The sequence below is a fragment of the Pezoporus wallicus genome, unplaced genomic scaffold, assembly GCF_028554395.1.
Source record: "Pezoporus wallicus isolate ANWC-B61680 ecotype Strahan unplaced genomic scaffold, APGP_CSIRO_Pwel_v1 contig_5485, whole genome shotgun sequence".
In the NCBI taxonomy this organism is placed as follows: Eukaryota; Metazoa; Chordata; class Aves; order Psittaciformes; family Psittacidae; genus Pezoporus; species Pezoporus wallicus.
This window is the reverse complement of record NW_026641550.1, coordinates 6,777,906-6,798,483: the sequence shown is the minus strand read 5'-3', so window position 1 is coordinate 6,798,483 and position 20,578 is coordinate 6,777,906. Positions and strand designations below refer to the sequence as shown.

General features: G+C 43.0%; 1 protein-coding gene across 3 annotated transcripts; it reads right to left on the bottom strand.

Moving 5' to 3' along the window:
- Window positions 1-12,442: 12,442 nt before the first annotated feature.
- On the bottom strand, window positions 12,443-19,878 carry LOC130607317 (transmembrane protein 14C-like). Of its 3 annotated transcripts, none has more exons than XM_057424331.1 (5): window positions 19,736-19,878; window positions 18,100-18,183; window positions 15,860-15,961; window positions 13,113-13,200; window positions 12,443-12,908 (listed from the first exon to the last, which is right to left on the bottom strand). In XM_057424331.1, exons 1-5 carry the CDS (start codon window positions 19,800-19,802, stop codon window positions 12,851-12,853), a joined length of 399 nt encoding a protein of 132 aa, XP_057280314.1. In that variant the 5' UTR covers window positions 19,803-19,878; the 3' UTR covers window positions 12,443-12,850. The 3 variants fall into 3 exon arrangements, with proteins under 3 accessions (XP_057280314.1, XP_057280316.1, XP_057280315.1); XM_057424333.1 differs by lacking the exon at window positions 19,736-19,878 and adding an exon at window positions 18,398-18,481; XM_057424332.1 differs by lacking the exon at window positions 19,736-19,878 and adding an exon at window positions 18,272-18,376.
- Between the last annotated feature and the right edge of the window lie 700 nt (window positions 19,879-20,578).

Below are 20,578 nucleotides of genomic sequence, written 5' to 3'. Positions count from 1 at the left end.
TGCGAGGGAGGGTGTTTTCCAGCTCAACTGAAGGATGCGTCAGCCTGCTGCTGGCTACGCTTGTGCATCAGGTTAAGGCTTCTGGGCATCAGCTCTCACAGATTTAGAAAAAGAATATCTAAACTAAACTAGACTAAAATTAACTAAACTAAAAGAAGAGAAGAAAAAGAACCTTTCTTTATAAATAAATAAATAAAGTACTCTTTCCACCTCTAACCCCATTTGTGCCTGATTTGTGTCTTTGAAAGTGTTTCTGGTGATGAACACCCCTTGGCATTTCAGGGAAATAATGGTCACATCATCATACAACTCATCAGGAGTGCAGGGAATGGAATGGAATGGAATGGAATGGAAATGAATGAATCAGCTATGCTATGTTATGCATCTAGTTCTGCATGACAAGGTCTGACGCAGGTCTGAGGGGCTATCTGCAGTGCAGGTCCCAAGGGAGGCCGGTCCCAGGCATCAAGGTCTATGGACACCCTCTGGATCCTGACACAAGTAGACCCGCACTCCTCATCTACTCTCCTTTGGACATGTACAGGATGCCACTGGACAGAGAGCATTGGGCCAGATGGGCTCCTGATGGAGCGTTGTTGTTCCCAGGCTCTTGTCTTTTGTTCTATTTCTCCAAAAGAAACAACTCAGGCATTTTTACAAACCACTACTGGGGGGGGGAGCGTGGGGGGTGGGAGTGGGGGAATCACAGGCAAATCTGCAGGCATTGCCCACAGAAACAAGGTTTGCAACCATTTAGTTCATGAGCACATCCTGCTTCAGGCTGACAGCTTGATCTTTGAGCCTCACAGATATCAGAGACGGGGTCTTTTGCTATGCTGCGAAACCCAACTAAACTGGATGAACACAGAAGAGTTTCAAAATCCAGTTCACACGTCTTTTTTGCAAATCTGTTCAGATGCCTCAAATCTTCCAGAGACAATCACCGTCTCTCACCTCCATCAGAAGGCACAGGCCTCCTTCCTACAGAGTGACAGAGCCAACGCCTGTGATGGGACATGATTACCCACTGAATCCCTTCCGCTAGCGCAGGGCTGGGAAGAAATGGCATCCACTATTTCCTCAGCCTGTACTCTTACGGGAAGGAGGAAGTAGGCAGGAAAAAACCTGGAAGTTGGAAGAGACCTGCAATGATCATCAAGTCCAACTCCTCAACCACTTTTTGGGGGGCTGGCCAAAAGTTAAAGCATGGTATTAAGGGTGCTGTCCAAATGCCTCTGAAACACTGATGGGCACAGGGCATTGGTCATCTCTCTCGGAAGCCTCTTCCAGCTTTCAGCCACCCTCGAGGCAAAGAAACGCTTCCTAATGTCTACTCTAACCTCCCCGGGCACAGCTCTGAACCGTTCCCTTACCTCCCATTGATGGATGCCAGCGAGAAGAAATCAGCACCTCCCTCTCCTTTTCCCCTCCTTGGGAAGAGCTTCAGAGAGCAACGAGGTCACCGCTCAGCCTCCTTTTCTCCAGACTAGACAAACCCAGTGTCCTCAGCCGCTCCTCACAGCGCAGGCCTTCAAGCCCTGACACCAGCTTTCTTACCCTCCTGGATGCATTTGAGGACCTTCATGTTCTTCTGAAACGGTGAGGCCTAGAACTGCACCCAGTACTCAAGGCGAGCCTGCACCAGCGCCAATTACTGTATGACAATTACCTGTTCCTCTTTTTTTTTAATTTTTTGTTGTTGTTGTTGTTGTTACTAGTCCGTGTCTTCCTGTATTAGTGCCCTCCTCCTTTCCTGTATGGGGTATGGTGGATCCTTGTGGTCCCTGCACCCCTCTGGGTGTCGAGCTATACTGCAGCTCCGTCTCAGCTTGCATGACACCTCTCAGCTACTGACAGCATCCCGCAGCTCAGCCACCTGCTGCAGGAGGACCTCCACCAGGGAGCACCGAGCGCAGCCCCCCCTGCCCGTTGCGCACCATTCCCTCACCAGACCGGTGCAGGCACTCTCTACACCCCGAGCTCCGCCCTGCGGCCTCCCCTCTCATCGGCTTTGTTGGCTTCTGGTGACGCCGCCGCCAGGGCAGCCAGAGGCAAGCGCTCAATTGCCGGGACGGGTTTTCCCCGCCCAGGGCGGGTCGCACCTCCTGCCACTGCCCCTGTGAGTCCCTGCTCACCTCAGCGGAGCTGCCGGCTCCTGGGCAAGGCCTGGCTAGGTGTTGAGGTTTCCTCGGAGGTTCTCGCCGCTCAGTACCGAGGCTCCTGGACGTGGGGTTTCCTCTCGCTCCAGTGCTGCAGGCTCCTCTCTGCGGCTGCTCACCTCGGCAAGATCAGCCAAGCTCTGGGAGCTGTTTTGAGCTCTACCCATCTCTGAGTGCCTCTTCACCCGTTTGTTACATATGTATTGGTGCCTTTTCATTCCACAGAAATCAGTTTCAACGTGCCCATCGGGCTGACTGTATGAGGTGCCACATCGTGGCAAATAACACATTTTTGTGTGCACTTAATGCCTACTGCTTTTCATCAGCAGTTCCAAAAGCACTTTGTAAAAGGAGTCTGGACTCTTTATCTCCTGTTCACGTACAGGGATACTGAGGCGCAGGAAGGGGGGCAGTCTGTGGTCAGCTCAGCAGTAAGTCCAGGGATGGAAACAATTTCTACTCCGTTCAAGTCCAATACTGTATAAACATGGGCCCCTGTTTAATTACTGGGGTTTTAAGCCCCTGTTTATCTCTTACTTCCATACGCCTTGTGCATCTTACACCTTTTCTCTCCCCAGTTGCAGAAGCCCTGTGTTGTGCACCTCACCCTTCTTTCCCTGGCAAAACAGATGGGAGCCAGCTGACAGCAATCCGCTTCTTCCTAGCACATGTGATCCCTGATCAAAAGCCAGCAGCTTGGTTGGCAGGAAAAGACTGAAAAATATCATTGCAATTAATGTGGAGAAACTTGGAGCTACAACACTATCAGCCGTTCTGCAGAATGAAACGTTAAATTGCAAAAAGACTAAGCGGTGCTTTGCAAGCCATATGGGTGCTTTTTTTCAGGGAATGCTGGACACTTTTTAACAGGCCGGTTGGATGGGAACATTCCTGTGTTCTTAGGGTAGGGTAGGGAATGACAAAAGTCTGCTGGATTGGCGTCTCTGGTGGAAAAAGGAAAAGCATTTCAGCAAGTGGATATCAGAACCACAAAGGGTTTAATACTGCTGGGTTAATGCAGACAGAAGCTCTTTAATGGCAATCTGCCTGGGCTGGGGTTGCAGAATCTCAGTCAAATTCAGAAGCAGAAGAGTGAGATCAATACAGAGCAGAGTACCAATTAACAGCCCTAGTTTTAAAGAGCATCCTTCATTTGTCCTCTAAAATTTCCTTTGTCTCTGTCACAGCTCAACAGACAACACTAAAATTTCCCTTACAGAGTTACAAAGCAGGTTGCAACTACCAGGAGAAGCGACAGCATATACATTAGAAATCTGTGTTAATCACACATAGAAAAATGACTCCCAAATTTAAGTATGTATGGTTCCTTGCATTAGATCAGAGATTTACTTGAGAAACAGACATGATTTGTTAAGTAAATGCTTTTTTTTAATTCTCCTCAGAGATATGTTTTCTTAAAATGTTGTATATATCCTTGTATAAATAATACAGTCACATTAGGAAAAGTGCAAACAGCACTGAAAATGCTTAAATCAGTGTATTCCTCTGAGAGCCAGGCAGCTGCAGCTCCAGCATCTCTCTCTCTCCACTCCCATTCCCCCCAAGAGCCCAACAAACATTTAAAAAGCAATGTCTCAGCCTGAACATAAAATTTCATTACTTGAGTTGCTTGGGTTTAGCTGGTTCCTCTTTCAAGGCAGGTCTCCCCTGCAGGGCTGAACCAAGCAGCCAAGGTGGGGGTTATCCCTTGCTCCTTTACCTCCCTCCATTCCATTTTTAGGAAACCTTTTCCATTTCTGCTCCTTATTGGGAGTGCTGGAGAAACACATCAAGACAACCAGTGGAGATGGCAGTGACTGGCCCACAAGCAGGGCAGGAATCCCAGCTGCACCATGAACAAGAGCCACACACTCACAGTCACTGAGGTCCAGTTGCCATTTCATCACGGGTTGAGTATCACTCAGCAGCCATACCCACCGGCTGTAACACAACCAGCCTGAGCCTCAAGCAGGCCACCAGCCCCTTCCTACCTCTGCACAACACTGCCCTGCCTAGCCAGCCTGCTGGAGTCTGCATTTTGTCTAGTACTGGAGTTTTCCCCCATATTCTGTAACAGAGCGCTTTGGAGGAGCAAAGTGTGACTACCTTGAATCGCACGGGTATTCACAAGGGCAAAAATAATGAGGGATAATGGCCGCAAGTATTTAGCAACATGTTCACTGTTGGAAGCACTGCAGGAAAGTCACACTGCTTCAGGACTGGCACTTTAGAGTCCTGATGTAGGCTACCAGAGCAATTTCACCTAAGCACAACCCCCCTCTAAATAACCATCCTTCCCTTCCTCTCCCCTAAGGAGCACAATAGTATGGGTCACTCTGGAAAAAGCAATGTGCTCCCAGGCACTCTTTTCCCAAGGGAAGTGGGTGACATCCCAGCCACAGGCAGGTCATGCAACAGCAGGATTCAGGAAGGTAGCAACGCTAATTGCTCTGTATTAATTTAATTAATTTTAGTTGATTGCTGTGGTGAGAGCAGCCGGCTGTCAGCTGTAGCTCCTCCCTGAGAATCCTCTGTATTTGTTCTGAGGAGGGACCAAAAAATCAATTGTCCTGAGCAGGCTGGCCAAGGTGACTGAGGTGACACCAGGGACAATGGTACACCCCAGGAAGAAGCTTGGTGCAGCCAGACAGGGGTACCCATCCAGCCAGCCCCTCTGTATTGATGCCCTGGGAAATTTTGGGGCCTGACATGTTGCTTGGAAGAGCAATTGCCATACTTGGAGGTTTTCAGCCACAGCATGCAAGAGCCAATGGGCTGTCCACGAGACTTGCATTCAGGGAGAGAGCTCTGTCTGTGCAACTCTTCCTCCCTGTCCTTTGGTGCCTTGCACAACATGGAGGGGCTTGACTGTGAGCTTACCCAGTGCCCTCCAGTATTTTCATGAGAGGGGGTCCTTTGCCTGGCTGTTTAGTTGGCAGCACTCTGGCTGTGAACAACCTTAATCCTAGTTATGCGTCTGAACAGCTGAAGTCACCAAACTACAGGTGTAAGAGACTGTATAATAAAAACATAAATGTTCGAAGAGCATGAGGCTGATTCTTCTGGGAGCTATCACTTTGCTGCTTCACTGGGAAAGAGGCCTGGCTATATAAACAAGGGCAACAATTAACGGGGGGGGGGGAGGGGGCAGGAACAGGGAGAAGTGAGACACAATCTCCAAATTCCCAAATTCAGGCCATTCTGTCCCAAACAGATTCTGCTTTAGCTACATGTGGGGGCAAACAGCCACACTGACCCTCTCCTGGCTCTGCCATGGGTGCACGGAAACTTCAGCCTAAAATTACCAATCACTTACCCTGTCAGTCTTGCTCATGAGCAAAAGCCATGCAGAACCTCATTCCCCATGGAGAGGGAACACACAGGGATTTGGAGACTTTCCTGAAGGAGAGAAAAAGGGACATTGACTCTGAGATCTTGATCCCTGCCTGCTCCACTTTGCACCCTTTCACTCAGGGCAGTTGGGTGGAGGGTTCCTCTTTGAATCCCCTTTGTCTTCAGGGAAAGAATCACGTAAGTTCCTCTCCTTTAAAAGACAATTTTGAGTGGATTAGTGAATATTAGTTTACCCAGGCATGGTGATTAAACTAAGCCTGAATCAGTAGTACCTCCAGAGGCACCTAAGAGAAAGCTTTTTGCTTCAGTCTTCTCCTCTTTCATAAATTTCAGAGCAACCTCAGAAGGAATTGACAAAAAAATACCTTCTTGTTAGATTGACACAAAAACACCTTCTCCTTACATTGTCCCCTGTAGTGAAATACATGGATTTCTGAGAGGTTTTTTGGCAAGATCTGTAAATAGATTCAATGACCACAGTCAGATCTCTCTGTTGAAAAGTGAAAAACTAAAGATAGAGGAACAGAAGCTCAGGCAGGTCAATTGGCACAGCATGTCTCAGTCAGCAGTGCTTAGCCCTGCCACACCTCAGGATAATCTTGGAAACCTTCATCCAGGACAACTTTTTGCCCGCACTTCAGATGTTTCACTTTCTTTTTTTTTTACGTAACCACCTGCCTTTTCAATGTTTTCCCCTTGCTCCCAAGGTTGCTGCACAATCCTTTTCCCCCTCAGATTTGAAGGAAAAAGGGGCATACCCTATCTTCACATTTTCTGGATGAAGCTGAAGTGCAGCACATGGCACTAGGCAAGGCATGGCAATACAAGATTACCTCCGGGCAATGCCACAGCAGATTTGCTGCATATGAGATACATGTTTGATAAAGAATGAGACTAATGAAGAGTATCTTTCACCTGAGCGATAGAGCAGCTCTGGTGGGTACCTGGCCTCCAGCCAGGGTCAATCCACCACAGATTTGACTGAGGGCAACTGCAGTGACCCAGCTAAACAAGATGCAATTAATAGTAGGCTGACCTCTCTTGTCCTCCTTCCCCCAAACCTCCTCCTCTTTTGTGTACCCTTACTGCTCCTGGGACAAAAAAAGAAAAGCTGAGGTTAGCACTAGTTAGGTCTTACTTAGCATGGTTGTTTAAATAGTTAACTCTTATCTTCCCTTCTTTAACGTATGCACCACACCTCGTTTATGGTTGATAGGGAAGGATGTGAATGCTAAAAGTTATGTTAAAATTATCCTCTTTTAGCAGGTCTTTTGCTGAGAGCCTGTAGGTGCCACCACAGAGTTAAGGAATACTCTTGAGGAAAGTCCTGATCCTGAAGGGCATCCTGTGGGATATATTCTTTAAATCAAATATGTCTAGCAAAATCTATGGGTATTTTCTACCTCCGTGCAACACACCATTCCCTAGAAAATCTGATACTCTGGTGGTTGATGCTAAGAGGAACAGGAATACTTGCAGGCTGCTGCCACCGCTGTCTCAGAAAGTCTATAGCCTTTTACTATTGACTACCAGGAAGATTTGCTTGCTTGACAGTATGGGATAGGGATACACAGGGAAAAAAAAAGTTATATCCACTGATAAATACCGAAAACACACATAAGCAAACAAAACACTTTTTAAAATGTAAATAAACTTTATGTGCATTCTAGGTACTGCCTGTGGCTGTGCACACGCATGAATGTGTGTGTTTAATGCACACCTGGCTGTGAGGATGTAGCTGAAGTTAGGTCTGCTGATCAAAGACTTTCTGTGCTGCCTGAGGAACTGGCTGCTGAACTAGCTACCTGTCCTTCACACAAATCAATGAATTTGTATAAGAGATACATTTATATAGATGAGATTTACAAGACTAAATTGAACAAAGAGTCCTTGTTGTTTGGCAGGGATGAGAGAGTAGTGACACATGGAGGAGAAAACCTGGTGACAGCCCCTCAGCTGATGTAAATGCTGCAGGGATGCCAGGTGAGGTAGTGTCTGGAAATTGAAGATGCTGTTGGGTATAGGATAAACGCAATGCAGAGTGGAGCATCTAGCACGCTGCTAAACACCAGAGACACGTAACTATCCAGAGAACCAGAAACATCATTTTCACAACAGCTTTATGGGTTAGGATACTTTCAGAGGATTTTAGGAGCGTCACTCAAGAATCACTGTCATCATTCTTGGGTTCTTACCCCCATCACAGAAAAGGGAAGGGGAGGGGAGGGGAGGGGAGGGGAGGGGAGGGGAGGGGAGAAGGAAGGAAAAAAAAGAGACACCACCACCACCACCCACAATAGAAAAAAATGAAACAAAGGAAAAAAAAGGATGAAAGAAAAAAAAAGATAAAAAGAAAAAAAGGGGGGAGGGGGAAGGGAGAGAGGAGAGGAAAAAAAAGGGGGAAAACCAGGGGGGAAATACAAAAACAATGAAAAAAAATTAAAAAGGAATGAAAGACAAAAGAGAAAAGGGGGGAAGGCAAAAAAAAAAGGAGAAAAAGGTGAAAAATTGAGAAAAAGGGGGGAAAAGGGGGAAAAACAGAGGAAAAGGGGGAGAAAGGGAGGGAAAGGAAAAATGGGAAAAAAAGGAAAGGGGGGAGGAAGAATGGGGAGAAGGGGATGATAGGGGAAAAAGAAGAAAAAAGGAGAAAGGAGAAGGGGGGGGGGGAGGAGAAAGAGAATTTTCTTCACTGAGGGAGGCACTGGAACAAGCTTCCAGGGAAGCAGTCGTGGCCCAAGTATGTCGCTGTTCTTAGATATCTGGTTTCTTTTAGGTTGCCCTGTGTGGAGTCAGAAGTTGGACTCAGTGATCCTCATGCGTCCCTTCCAACTCAGGATATTCTACGATTCTAAGGAGTGGTACTAAAACTCAATTCAACTTACTTACAGTACTTGCAGGACAGGATCTCAAAATACCATGCAAATTACACACGCTAACATTTGATGAAAGAAATACACGTTTGTCCTACCATATTTTTTCTCATTAGTTGTTTTGTAAAAGAGTATTAAATTAAATCAAGGACTGATGCCGTAACTACCAGCAATAAAACAGTGTCAGACCTACCAATTCTTGCTTCTGGGGCGGGGAATATGTTATGCCACACACTGTGGAAGGCAGTGATGTAGAAGACAGATGGGGAAGGGATACAGAAAACATTACCTCCATTTCACAGGTTCAGAAGAGAAACACAAGAAAACTACAAGCAACACCCGAAGTCACTTGTGCACTGGACTGAGCTGGGGGTATAGCACAAAAGCAGCAGCATTTTGATCTGCTCCAGCACAGCATTTCAAGGAAGCAGGAGAGAAGCTATGTGCAGATGTCTCTGTGCTGTTACTGACACAACACTGCCATTTTAACTTGTAGGGATTCTGCAGGAACAAAGACTTCCTGCCTTCTGTCATAACTGCCTGGAGCATCTCCTGACCTTTTCTTTTTCCCCTCCCATTTTTCCAGGTGATTAAACAGTGCAGTCAGAAAGCATGACTATAATGCCAAGAAGCCAGCAATTTTAACACCACAAAAGGATAATTATGCAATACTTCAGGCCATATTAGTTTCAGTATGGACTGACCCTCAGCTGGGGATGACAGAGTGCCAACGGTACCCAGCACAATGACTGACAGAACTGGGACATGGCAAATTGCACTTTCGAAGCCTGGAGGTGAATGAGAGCTAGGGGATATGCTTTCCATTAAAAAAACATGTACTATATTCTTAGAACAAGGGATAAAGTAGGAGAGCACACGAGTACTTCCCTTCTAAACCATTTTACTTGAAACCTTTTCCATCCTTCTCATTCTCCTTTGCTAGTCTGTAAGAGATGGTTCTCTGTACTACTTGGCATACCATTACATATATTCTTACACTATACAACAGATTTGTTCTAAATTAGAGATTTTCCTACCTGCAAAAGTCGAGTTAATTGAAAGAACAGGTTAAAGTGTGGTATCTGTCAATGGGTGAGTAAAAAGACTGCTTTTCCTCCCCTCAAATCAGAGCTGCAACTGAGCCTCAGCACATTATTGCTGTATTAGAGGTCTCAAGTGTCACACCTGTAAATGCACAATCAAGGCACTCAAGCATACACAATTCTGACTCCCTGTCAAATCTTAGCTCTTATCTTCGCTACCTGTGTGGTTCGTAACATTCCTAGACTGTACATGCCTGGTGCTGAATGTGAGCAATCAGGGCACTGCAGGTAAGATCCTGAATGGGGAAGAACCTAGGGTTAACCAGAAGTAAACATGCAGTATAGACATTTAAGTTGTCCCACAGGTTTTTGACCTGGCCAGAAAACAACCTACATTCCATTTCTCTGTTTCAGAATGTTTCTGTATTTTTGCTAGTTACTACTTAGCTTTAAAAGATGACTAAAAAAATAGTTGCTTCTGTTTCCACAGGTCCCAGGTACTCTGCGCCCTCTTCTCTGCTGTGGTGTGGCTTCCCCAGGAAATATTCCCATATAGGATATCCAGTGGCCTAAGGCACAGAGCCTTCTCCTGGGAAGGGAGCTTGAACCCATCCAAAGCAGGAACTGAACGCAGCTCAACATAGCTCACTTTCCAGGACTTACGGTAAGTAACCGCTATTACAAAGGCAGGTACATTTATTCATCCCCTTACAAAGTCCAAGACAAGCTCCTGCTTACAAGAGATCGTTTATCTACCAAAGGGAATAGGAAATTCTCTCCTTTAGTCTTGTGTGGTCCCCTCAGGAGATAGATACTTCACATTTTCAATTGCCACCCAGCTTCCACCAGGCACTGTAGATGTGGCAGCAATACATGCAATTGAGGGCCTGTGTCTTCACTCCAGGAAACAAGGACTTGATAACTCAAACTCTCTTCTTCTGTCATTGTAACGTATCAGAGTCCTGAAGGCATAATTCAGCTCTGAGTTGCAGAATCCTGGTGACTCAGCCTGTGTATTGTAAAACTACTTTCCCATTTCTGTGCTTGATTTAAAAAAAATCAGTACTCATTTCAGCTCATGCTGACAGCCGATACTCTAAGTAACACTAAACTAACATTTTTACTTTCAGAGTGTGCTTTGAATAGAGTAGCCTCGATTTACAAATTATTTTAACAGTTCATTTCCTAAAAATAACTAAATCCCACTCTCCAAACATTACACGCATACGCAAGCTGACTCACAGCATGAAGTTTCACTGAAGCCATAGCATGGTCACAGCAAATTCAATGTAAAAGTAACAATCTCTATCTACAGAGAGACCACCCTCAGTGAAAGAAAAATCACCAAACCCTACACAATAAAAACAGGAAAAAAACCTTGGAGGATTATCCAACAATCAGCCTAAAAGCACAGGCAGGCAGTCTGGAGAAGGGATTTTAATGTGTTTACTTCTTGAATGGCTCTACAAAATTCTATAGGAGGGATGGAATTTTCTATTCAATTACACAGGGAGACTTAAAATATATAAAGGTAATTACAAAACTTCTGTTGGATTTTGCTTACAGCATGGTCAAAAGAGGCTATGATTCAACTGAGATTAGAGTTTTAGACATGCTTTTACATGTTTTTAGTGTTGCTCCCTGCAAAACCAGCCTGTATAGATCAGGTTATTTACAGATTAAGTGCCTGGAAACAGAGAGGTTAAAATATGAAATACATTAAAAAATCTGGGATTAATTTTGCAACTTTTGCTAAGAGATTTAGTAACACATAAGTAGCCCAACATCTATAGATCTGCCTGTAATTACTACTTTCTATTACAACGTTCAAACTACTGCCACACGTGCTTCCGTTGATTCATGACAATGGAAATGTCACTGGATCAGTAATGTTAAATGCCATTTTCAGAGCAGCAAATGCAAGTTTTGAAGTGACCAATGAAATGGAGCAATGATGTAGTTTAGTATTTGCTTTACGCTCTTTGACAGAACTGTTACAAATTCCTTTAAGCACTATAAAATGGTAAGTGCATAAGATGTAAGTTAATTTAAACCTGCTTTGCCATAATTATGTGTCGTGGTTTAAAACGACATTATGTTACGCAGTTGACAAAGTTTACATATAATCAACGGCATAGAGGTGCCAGAGTAAAATCTTAAATAGTCACTACATAAAATAACACTTTAAATATGAGTTACACACTGTAAGAATCCTAGTTTATCAATAATTATGTATTTCAAAAGAGCAGGTTGACAAAGTATTTTCTTTAATACATTTCTTGCCTCCTTCTGCCACCATGGTGCTAAGCCTGTATTACCTGTGCCTGCACTAACATAGCCAGGAGATTGAGTGCAGGAGAAGCAGTCAGGATTGAAGTGTCAACAAAGGCATCAGGTGCTGCTGATACCTCTTCTACACTACCGTCCCTGAGCACCACAACAGAACCAGGAATTATCTGGACTCCAAAGTTTCCTGGTAAAGACAGGTTTGAAGAGGCATAGCCACTTCCCTTCATGATAAAAATAAATGCTGATACATTCTAGCATCAAATAAGCCTGTAAGATTAGAATTACATAGTGTTAAGCTATTTTATTCTAGTTATACAGTCCTTTGGCCACATCACATTCAACTGTTCATTTAGCCTAGCACAGATCTCAATTAATTAATCCACAGGGTTTCTTTCCAAAAACAGTTTTAATGCAGTGCTAATGAAGACCCCTTAGTTAATCTTCTGCCCCTTCATTTAAAAAGTGATTTTAAACGTAATTCAAAGAGCACTTTGATACTAACAGTTCACTGCAAAGACTTCCACTGAGAAGAAAACAGTAAGGTAAAAAGCCCCACACCCTCTACCCTCATGCACACAGAAAAGATACAAAGACATGACAAATAAAGATTTGTAAGACATTTTACTTGTAGAAAAACATCATTGTACCATAATTTCACAATAAAAAGGTAAAATCTGTTTGGTGTTACACAGACATGGTGTATCAGTGTATCATGGTGTACCAACACGTAAAACAAACTGTAATACTTCATATGAAAGGGATGAGATACACTGCTGGATTTAGCCACTAAGCCCTGGTGCCTCTTTGCGGATACTTTCTTAATTACAGGTCCTCTCTGCTACATACAGCATCTTCTGGAATACAAAAACTGGGAGTGTTAAAAGACACTTAAATTTATCTGGAAAGCTCAAACCCAGAACCAGTTTCTCACTACATAATAATAGCTCTACCAGATCATTGAAACAAATGGCACCTTGTATGTAAACTATCTGTCCCATCATCCTGCTCTCCCCTTATATAAAAAAAAGACAAAAATTATCTTGATAGAGAAAATTGTTTCATCTTCTTGCTTCTGTATTCATGCAACTTCAGTATCAGATTTCTTTATTCAGATACTAAACTTTAAAATGAACAGCTACTTATCGTGGGTCTTTTCCACCATCTTCAGTGCTAATCTTCCAACCATTAGCAAACTGTTAAGGGGGGTGGGAAACACAGAATTTAGTAATAATAATAACAATAACAACAATAATATCAATTCATTTTCAAATACTTCCCATGTAACTGCTGCATGAAAACAAATTTCACAAAATATGACTCACTCCATCTCTGTTTAATTAAGCAAATAAAAAATTACACATAGGAGATTAAAGAAAAAAAAGTATACTGTGTTGTACCTGACACCAGCAATTAGCCCTGCAGGCATGAATTTTCCAGAGTTGTAAAATCTTGTTCCCATGACGGCAGTCAGTGTTCCAGATGTAACTTAAATGAGAGATTATAGAGTACAGTCAGGCAGAGATGCATGTGTGTGAGAGAGATGGTACAATTCAGAACTAACAGAATAGAGAGAAGAAATGAAAGGGGGTTGTTTCACGTGATAGACTAAGAGTCAAACTTTGCAACGCCTCAATACATGAAGAGTAAATATTCTGAATCAAGTTCTAGCAGACAGTGCACTCCATATGCTTCTGCACACACTCCTCAAGTTTCTTTGTCAAAACATACCTCTTTGGAGACTAGAAAAAAAATCTATGCTAGATTCCTCTGGAACCTACTCCTTCCCTCTGCACAGGTGAGACATTAAACATGTGCACATAATTCCCTCACTTTTCATAAAAGGGAGACAGCATTTATGTGTCTAACTTGCAGTAATATTCAGAGAATTAACTGATTTACACTTGCAGAAGACTTCAAAAGGGAAATGAGCTATGTAAGTGCTAAACTTTACCAATCCATTTCAGCCCTGCTAGACCTTCAACTAAGATCAGAGAGTTAAACATATCCTGAGCACTTGACGGAGACACAGAGACGGGTAGTTTCCCTGAGTCAGTAAAACAGAAACCGCAATCCCTGGAATGCAGGATCTCAAAGAAACACTGAATACTAAGAAAACTACAGGCAAAACTTATCAATGCAATCCTTAGTTTTAGCACACATCTGCTACCCAGTGGTAACAACTACACACAACATGCTACTCCAACCACTCATCTGCAATTGCTTCTGCGTAGTGACTGGTCCTCCAGGACCCAGCTCATATCAAATCCCAATCATGGCATCCTTCCTCCCTAACACCACCCTAAATACTCTCATTGACATCTAGCAATCTCATATAAGGAGATATGCAAGAGATTAGGACAAGAAAGAACTAAAATATTTCAGTATTCAAATGCCTCAACCTCTAATCAGTAGCCAGTCTTCATATACACACTTCACTACATGTAATTTTGTCTGAAACAGAATACACCTTCTCATAAAACTTTAAGCACAAAAAGGACAAAGACTCTATATACTACTGAATTACAGAAATGTTTCTGACTGTCTCACATTTGGGAAAATACTTTCTCACTCTTCTTAAACTTGCTGTATCCACACAGTTTACTCCAATTATTTAGGCTTGATCATGCACAGCTTTTGACCTATCTAATAGATGTGGAAGTGGATTGCGCTGCAGACAATGCTGAAGTGGAGAGAAATGCTGGGCCTTTTGCTTTCACTTCTGACTTTCACATATCAAAGAGCTAGACACTGTGTCACTGCTTCAGTGAACAAATGCTATAGTCTGTGGCAACTCTCCAAGCACTAAGCAGTGACTCTCCGTATTTAGCTTCTCCAAGTCAGGGAGAAAGGAAGCTCCAGTTCCAAGAAGGAGGAAGAATAAATGGCATTACTGAAGCTTGCTTCTCTGTTACATCTCCCCAGGCATGCAACACATTTGTAATTCCACATATCTGTCAAACAAAAATAAGCCAATCACAGTCTCTGCCATTTTCAACAATAACAAAATAACCTCCTTAGGGGTATGGGCAATCTGCAGGAGAATCACACTTCCAGAACTGAAATGCTCCACCCTCCTGCAGAATGTTGAAAGTAGGATCCAGCCAAAAAGAGGACACACAAAGGTCAGACATCAATTTACTAGCACTTCCTTTGTGCTGTGATCCTTCAAACATGCCAGTATGAGACAGATGCATGGTGGCAGCCACTAATTCAGCAAAGTCTGGGGATTGAAACATAGCTAGTGCTAGAAAACTGCCACGCACTGATATCTTCTATAGACCGTGAATGGAGAGGATACTACTAACACACTGGCCAGAGATACAGCAGCCTAACAAGGGTCAGGCACCAGCTGAGCTACAGGAACTTCCTACATGTATTTTCTCAGCTCACTTTAATTGCAAGGTACTCTACTCATTAGTGAACAAGAAAAGTTCAAGTCATGTTATTTTGCAACTGGCATGAGCTTTAGACACATACAGGTTAAAGTGACAGATGATAATCTGTCCTAACTTAATCGCAACCCTGAGTTCTATATGGTAAACTGCAGAAAGACAAAATTTAGGAGATTCACACTGTACTACATACAAGTTTTTAAACACAAAATGCTTATTTGCTTTACTTTGCTAAAGGATGTTAAACAGTGGTATTTGGTTTGATTGTCGCTTTTAAACTGCCTAAGTTTCACTTCATCCTAGCACACATTTTCCTTCATAATCTGTAGGTTTTCTGACATTCAGAAGACAAACTAATGATAAATAACAACTATTTCCTCTTGTTTTTCTGTAAAAAAAGGAACAAAAATGTCAGTTTGAACTATCACCCAAAGCACTGTATACTTCTTGCAAAAGGGATGCAGTAACATAGTGAGAAATCACTGAGCAAGACACACCAAGACTAGCAGTTTTTAATACACATTCACAAGATATGCTTTAAAAAAATAAATAACACTAACAGCTTGCACTCCAGAGAGAGCAGCTGAATTTGGCCACTAATGGAGATTTTTCACAAACCCACAAGTTTAAAGATTGGATTGAAACTAGCTTTCTAACACCATCAGTTTAACTCTTCTGAAAATGCTTTTATGTACTCATTTTATGTTAGGATAAATATCATCCCTTCTAATTAAAATTTTTAAACAACTTACTGAGAGAAATCCAAACATTATTTGGATTCTGTGAGAGCTGATAGGCACCCAGTCCAGCCAAACTCCCAAACAAAAGGCCAGCAGCTAGTGATGGGACACTACCTGAATGAGATAATGCATTTATTAGAAGCTTAGAAATAAACTTGCTCATCAGCTTATTTGTTTAGTAAACCACCAACATTAACAGAAAAACAAAAAATTGCATTCATTGTAATAAAGCAGATTAGAGGGTGTTTTTTTCTTTTAAAATATTAAGACCATGCTGATCTGCACCCAGAAACATGTGCAAATACTCTTTCATAAGATACAAATAGCATTAGTATTTAATTCTTTAACAGCAAAGCCATTAATACGTCTATGATGGAAAGAACAGTGAGAAAAGCAGAAGAATCAGTGTTTGTGCACTGAAATGTGTTGTTTCAACACAGCAATACCAGAATTTCTTGAGAAGCAGTAAAGTAGATGGATTAAATATTAAGGGGTTCACATCAGAAAAAAAGGCACGTGGACTGAAGTGGGCAGGAGGGCATGCAGACAAAAAGCGTTGCTCAAGAGTGGAGTTGAATGAGAGAGGTCATAGCTCTTAAATACACCTGAGATCTGATCCAAAGGTAACCGCAGATTTTAGAAGAATGCTCCCTGGACTCATCTAAACTCTGGATCAAGTCCTCAGTATAAATGATAATCCCAAGATACAAGAAGATAAAGGATACTACATCCAAGTTGGTGATTTAAAGATCACGTCAAGTAATGAAGGGGTATGACCACCGTGAGTGGTAAATGCTCCCAATAAGGCTAATGAAAAATTCAAGACTTTATGCTATTGGGGGTGGTTCTTTATATACTCCATTTTCCAGGTCACCTTTAAAAGAGTCAAGATTGCAAAGCTAAGCTGATAAAGATCTCCTCTCAGTGTTACAGGAGGATTGCATATTGCAACCAGAAAGTAAACATTTTTCAGTGGTCAACAAAGTAACTGTGACATTGCTTCAGATCCTGTTTTTTGTATGAAAACTAAGAGTTAAAGATGACAGAAAGCGCCATATATTCTTGTACATTACAAGATGCACACTCTAGTAAGAGGCTGTTCTGCACAGAATACAGTTTAGCAACCAACATGTTATACCTACAGTTCTTTCCACAAGCATGGGAGCCAAGAAATAGCCATCATACCCTTGAATTTTATCTCAAGGCATTGTTTAAGCAGTTATGACATACACACTCTAATAGGACAACCACATCACCTTTGGCTCAGGAAGTTCCTGAGTCTCAAAACACTGAGACACAGAGAACTGACTAAATGAAGAGAGGAAAATCAGTCAGTCTTTATTTGCCCTGTTCTTTTATTCTTCCCAAGGCACCTACTGCTGACCACCATCTGTATGGGTAAATAGACTTTCTGATGAAAGAATGCATCACCGCCTTAACTTTATGGATGAAGGTTCCAATTTTTTGGTGGTTTCTCCAAGTTATTACTAGGGAAATGACAGTTGTGGGTTTGAATTTTGTTTTTTAATCTCTTCAGGTCATGATAAAAGTTCTTGCTCCCCCTTCAAAAATCCTATGATCCAGATACCCTCGCATCGACATGGCCTTGTCCTCCCGTATGGGACGAGATAATAAGGTGATTTTCAAAGCTGAAAAGGCAGTATTGCAGCAGGGATGAATCCACAGTTCTGTCTGGAGGAGGGAAAACTCGGAAAAGGGACAGGAAAGAAAAGCAGTAGGTCAGAGGGTAATCTTATGATGCAGAGTCCAGAAAAGGAACCAGTTTAAGGATCGATTTGCATTGTCAGGATCCTTCTGTAAATTGCAGTATACTGTTGCTATCAAACATTAAAATGTGAACAAATCTCTAAGGGGAAAAAAAAAAAAAAGGTATTTTAAGCCATACAGAGCATTTATAATAAAAAGTTTATATTTAAAGTAACCGGGGAAAAAAGCCTTTCTGAAGCAAATTTATGTCAGCTCTCCCAAAGAGCACAATGCAGAGGCAGGACAGGAGCATCTACCAGAAAGCAGACTCTTGTCTTATCAGCCAAAAGCAACAGCTCAACCCAAAAAGCACCACACCCCAACAACAGCAAGATAGCAGCACATGGCACAAACCGATAAACTTTACATCTGCGTTAACTTCGAGACAGGACGCCTTGGTAAAAAGCCGCCCAGCTCACACAAAGTTACTGGGGGAGTTGAGGGGAGGAAGGAGAGGGAGATACAAGCACCTTCCCACACCGTACCTGCTTTTGCATAGCCAATGACCCCTCCTGATGCCACCAGAGCGGCATAGCCAAAGCCGAGCCAGTCCACTACCATGCCGAAAACTGGAAAAGAAGTTAGTGTGAGGATCAGTATCCCAAAGCCCAAAACACAGCGTTTTGCCACAGGGACTTTTCCACACGCAAGGCCTACTTAAAGCCTAAGCCCTAAACCGAGCTCAAGAGCTGAAACCCGATTTGTTGGGAACGCAGCCCTGGGGATAGCGGGGCGCGATGAGTCTCTCCGCCCTACTGCGGAGGGTACGCGGACAAAACTCACCCGTCCGGCCACAGCGCTCCACAGCAAACGGGGGCGGAGCGGGCTGCGGAAGGGGAAGCGAGGGAGCAGCGCACCGCCCAAAGCTTCCCTTTTCCGACTGTTCTGAAACCAGCGGCGGAATAATCAGCAAACTGCAGCGGGGAAGGTGCGTACCGCTCCTTGGGGTGCGGAGGAGAAAGCCTTGGCGCCTTCTCACCTACCTACGGATGACTCCCCCTGCCGGGGTATCGGGGATGCCCGAGCAAGCCCCAGTGCCTACAAAAAAAGAGGAGAGATCTCAATGCAGACGAGGTTTTGTCTTGTTTTTTCAGTGAGGGGCAAAGCTCCCTCCTAACTGCATTCGTGTACACCCAATCTGTCCTAGTCTTGTACCGGAGTGTGGTACAGCTGAGAATTCGGGGTTGGGTTTTGGAATAGCATGAGCTACCACTGTGGGCTGCTGCTAGCTTTGATCAGTAATTTCAGTATAGCCCTTTCATGCAAGATTTCTATAATATTCAAATTATAACCACAGCTAGTGCCTTTTTTTTTTTTCCCTTCCCCCCCCCCCCCCCTTTTTTTTTTTTCTGGAAAAAATAGAGATGTTTACAATGGTCTACAAAGATAAACACTGGTTTTTTTTTTTCCACGTGTTGGAACTGCTTTCTCCAAGTAAATTGTTATGCATGACTTATTCTGTTTGGTTATGCAATTACCTCCCAGGAACATTTCACCATACAGAAAGAAAAACGCAGCAGTAACTCCCTCCCCCCCCCCCCCCCGTTTCTATACTGGGCATGATGTGCTGTGGTATGGAATACCCCTTCGGCTGGTTTGATTCAAGTGTCCTGTTTCTGCTTCCTCCTGGCTTCTTGTGCCCCTCCTCATTAGCAGAGCATGAGACTGAAAAGTCCTTGATCAGGGTAAGTGCTACTTAGCAACAACTAAAACACTGGTGTGTTACCAGCATTGTTCTCATACTAAAGCCAAAACACAGCCCAGCACCAGCTAGGAAGGAGAAAAACAACTGTTACAGCTAAACCCAGGACAGTTCTGTAGCTGCATTTCAGATTTTCTCATCTCTATGAATCAGCCTAATGGTCAAAAAGTGAGGAACAGTTTAATTCCCTTGTTGGCTTAAGTGATTTAAATACAGATCCCCTATCTCCCTGAAAAATGCCCCAACGAATACAGATCTAAACTATCCTGGATGGGGTTTCCCTTTCTGTTAAAGCTGTGTAATGGCCCTGAGGTTCAAGTTTCACTAGGCTCTGCTTTGTAATCCAGCACCGGGGATCCCCAAGAGGGGAAGCAAGAAAACTGGAAGAAACCCACAGCTGCTGGAGCTGCTGAACTCACCTAGGGCCCAGATGAGATGCTGCTGTTTCTTGCAGCCATAGCTTTCCATCTTCTCTACCAGTGTCATGCATACTTATCTTTTCTGACATAGGAAGAGCTTTCTCACCACTGACATCTCTTGCTCTGCACTGCTGCCTCCCCTCTATTATTCTAAGCAGTTCCTGAAAACTACAAAGGAAAATGGACTGCAAATGAAGATGTTTACAAAGAAATAACAACAAAAATTGCCAAGTACTGGTTAATAGCTGAGCATTCACTCAAGGTATAGGAAATAGTTTACCCTGTCTCCAGATTTGGCTTAATCTTTTTTTTTTTCTGATTTTCTCTCTCTTTTCTCTTGCGTGGAAAACAACATTAAAATGCCTTACTTTAAAAGAAACAAAGAGAACATTTAGTACAGCTATTTGACCTTGTTCTCTCCAGCTCAACTTTTATTTTTCCCACTGTATATTTGTAATAAGATAGTAACTGTAATAAGGATAAAACTCTGTTCCCTTTGTTTAAGTGTAAAACAGGTAACATTTTATCAGCATGGCAAACATTTCAAATGTCAGATATGTCTGTTTTTTTTTTAAGAGTGTAACTCAGATCAAGGACTGGAAAAAATACTATGAGAAAGGGGAAGAGAAGGTAAAACCCAAGTGATATAAACTCTTCCACCTAAAACAGGTACCATATTCTGAATAAAAGATTTCAATCATGTGAACCATGGGTACCAAGACTTTAAAAAATATTAAATGCATGAAGTATGGATACAGTAAAAAACCCATTTTGCTTATAAACTCTGGAAGTTCATGTCAAGAACTAGAAAATACAATTTTCTGTGAATATATGAATGTATGT

Bases quoted from the DNA above. Each gene is read 5' to 3' on its own strand.
- LOC130607317 (XM_057424331.1), bottom strand. From the start codon at position 19,802: ATGACACTGGTAGAGAAGATGGAAAGCTATGGCTGCAAGAAACAGCAG. The intron at 18,184-19,735 runs GTGAGTTCAGCA...CTTCTTTTCCAG, and splicing joins GCATCTCATCTGGGCCCTAG to TTTTCGGCATGGTAGTGGAC. The intron at 15,962-18,099 runs GTACGGTGTGGG...TATCTCATTCAG, and splicing joins CATTGGCTATGCAAAAGCAG to GTAGTGTCCCATCACTAGCT.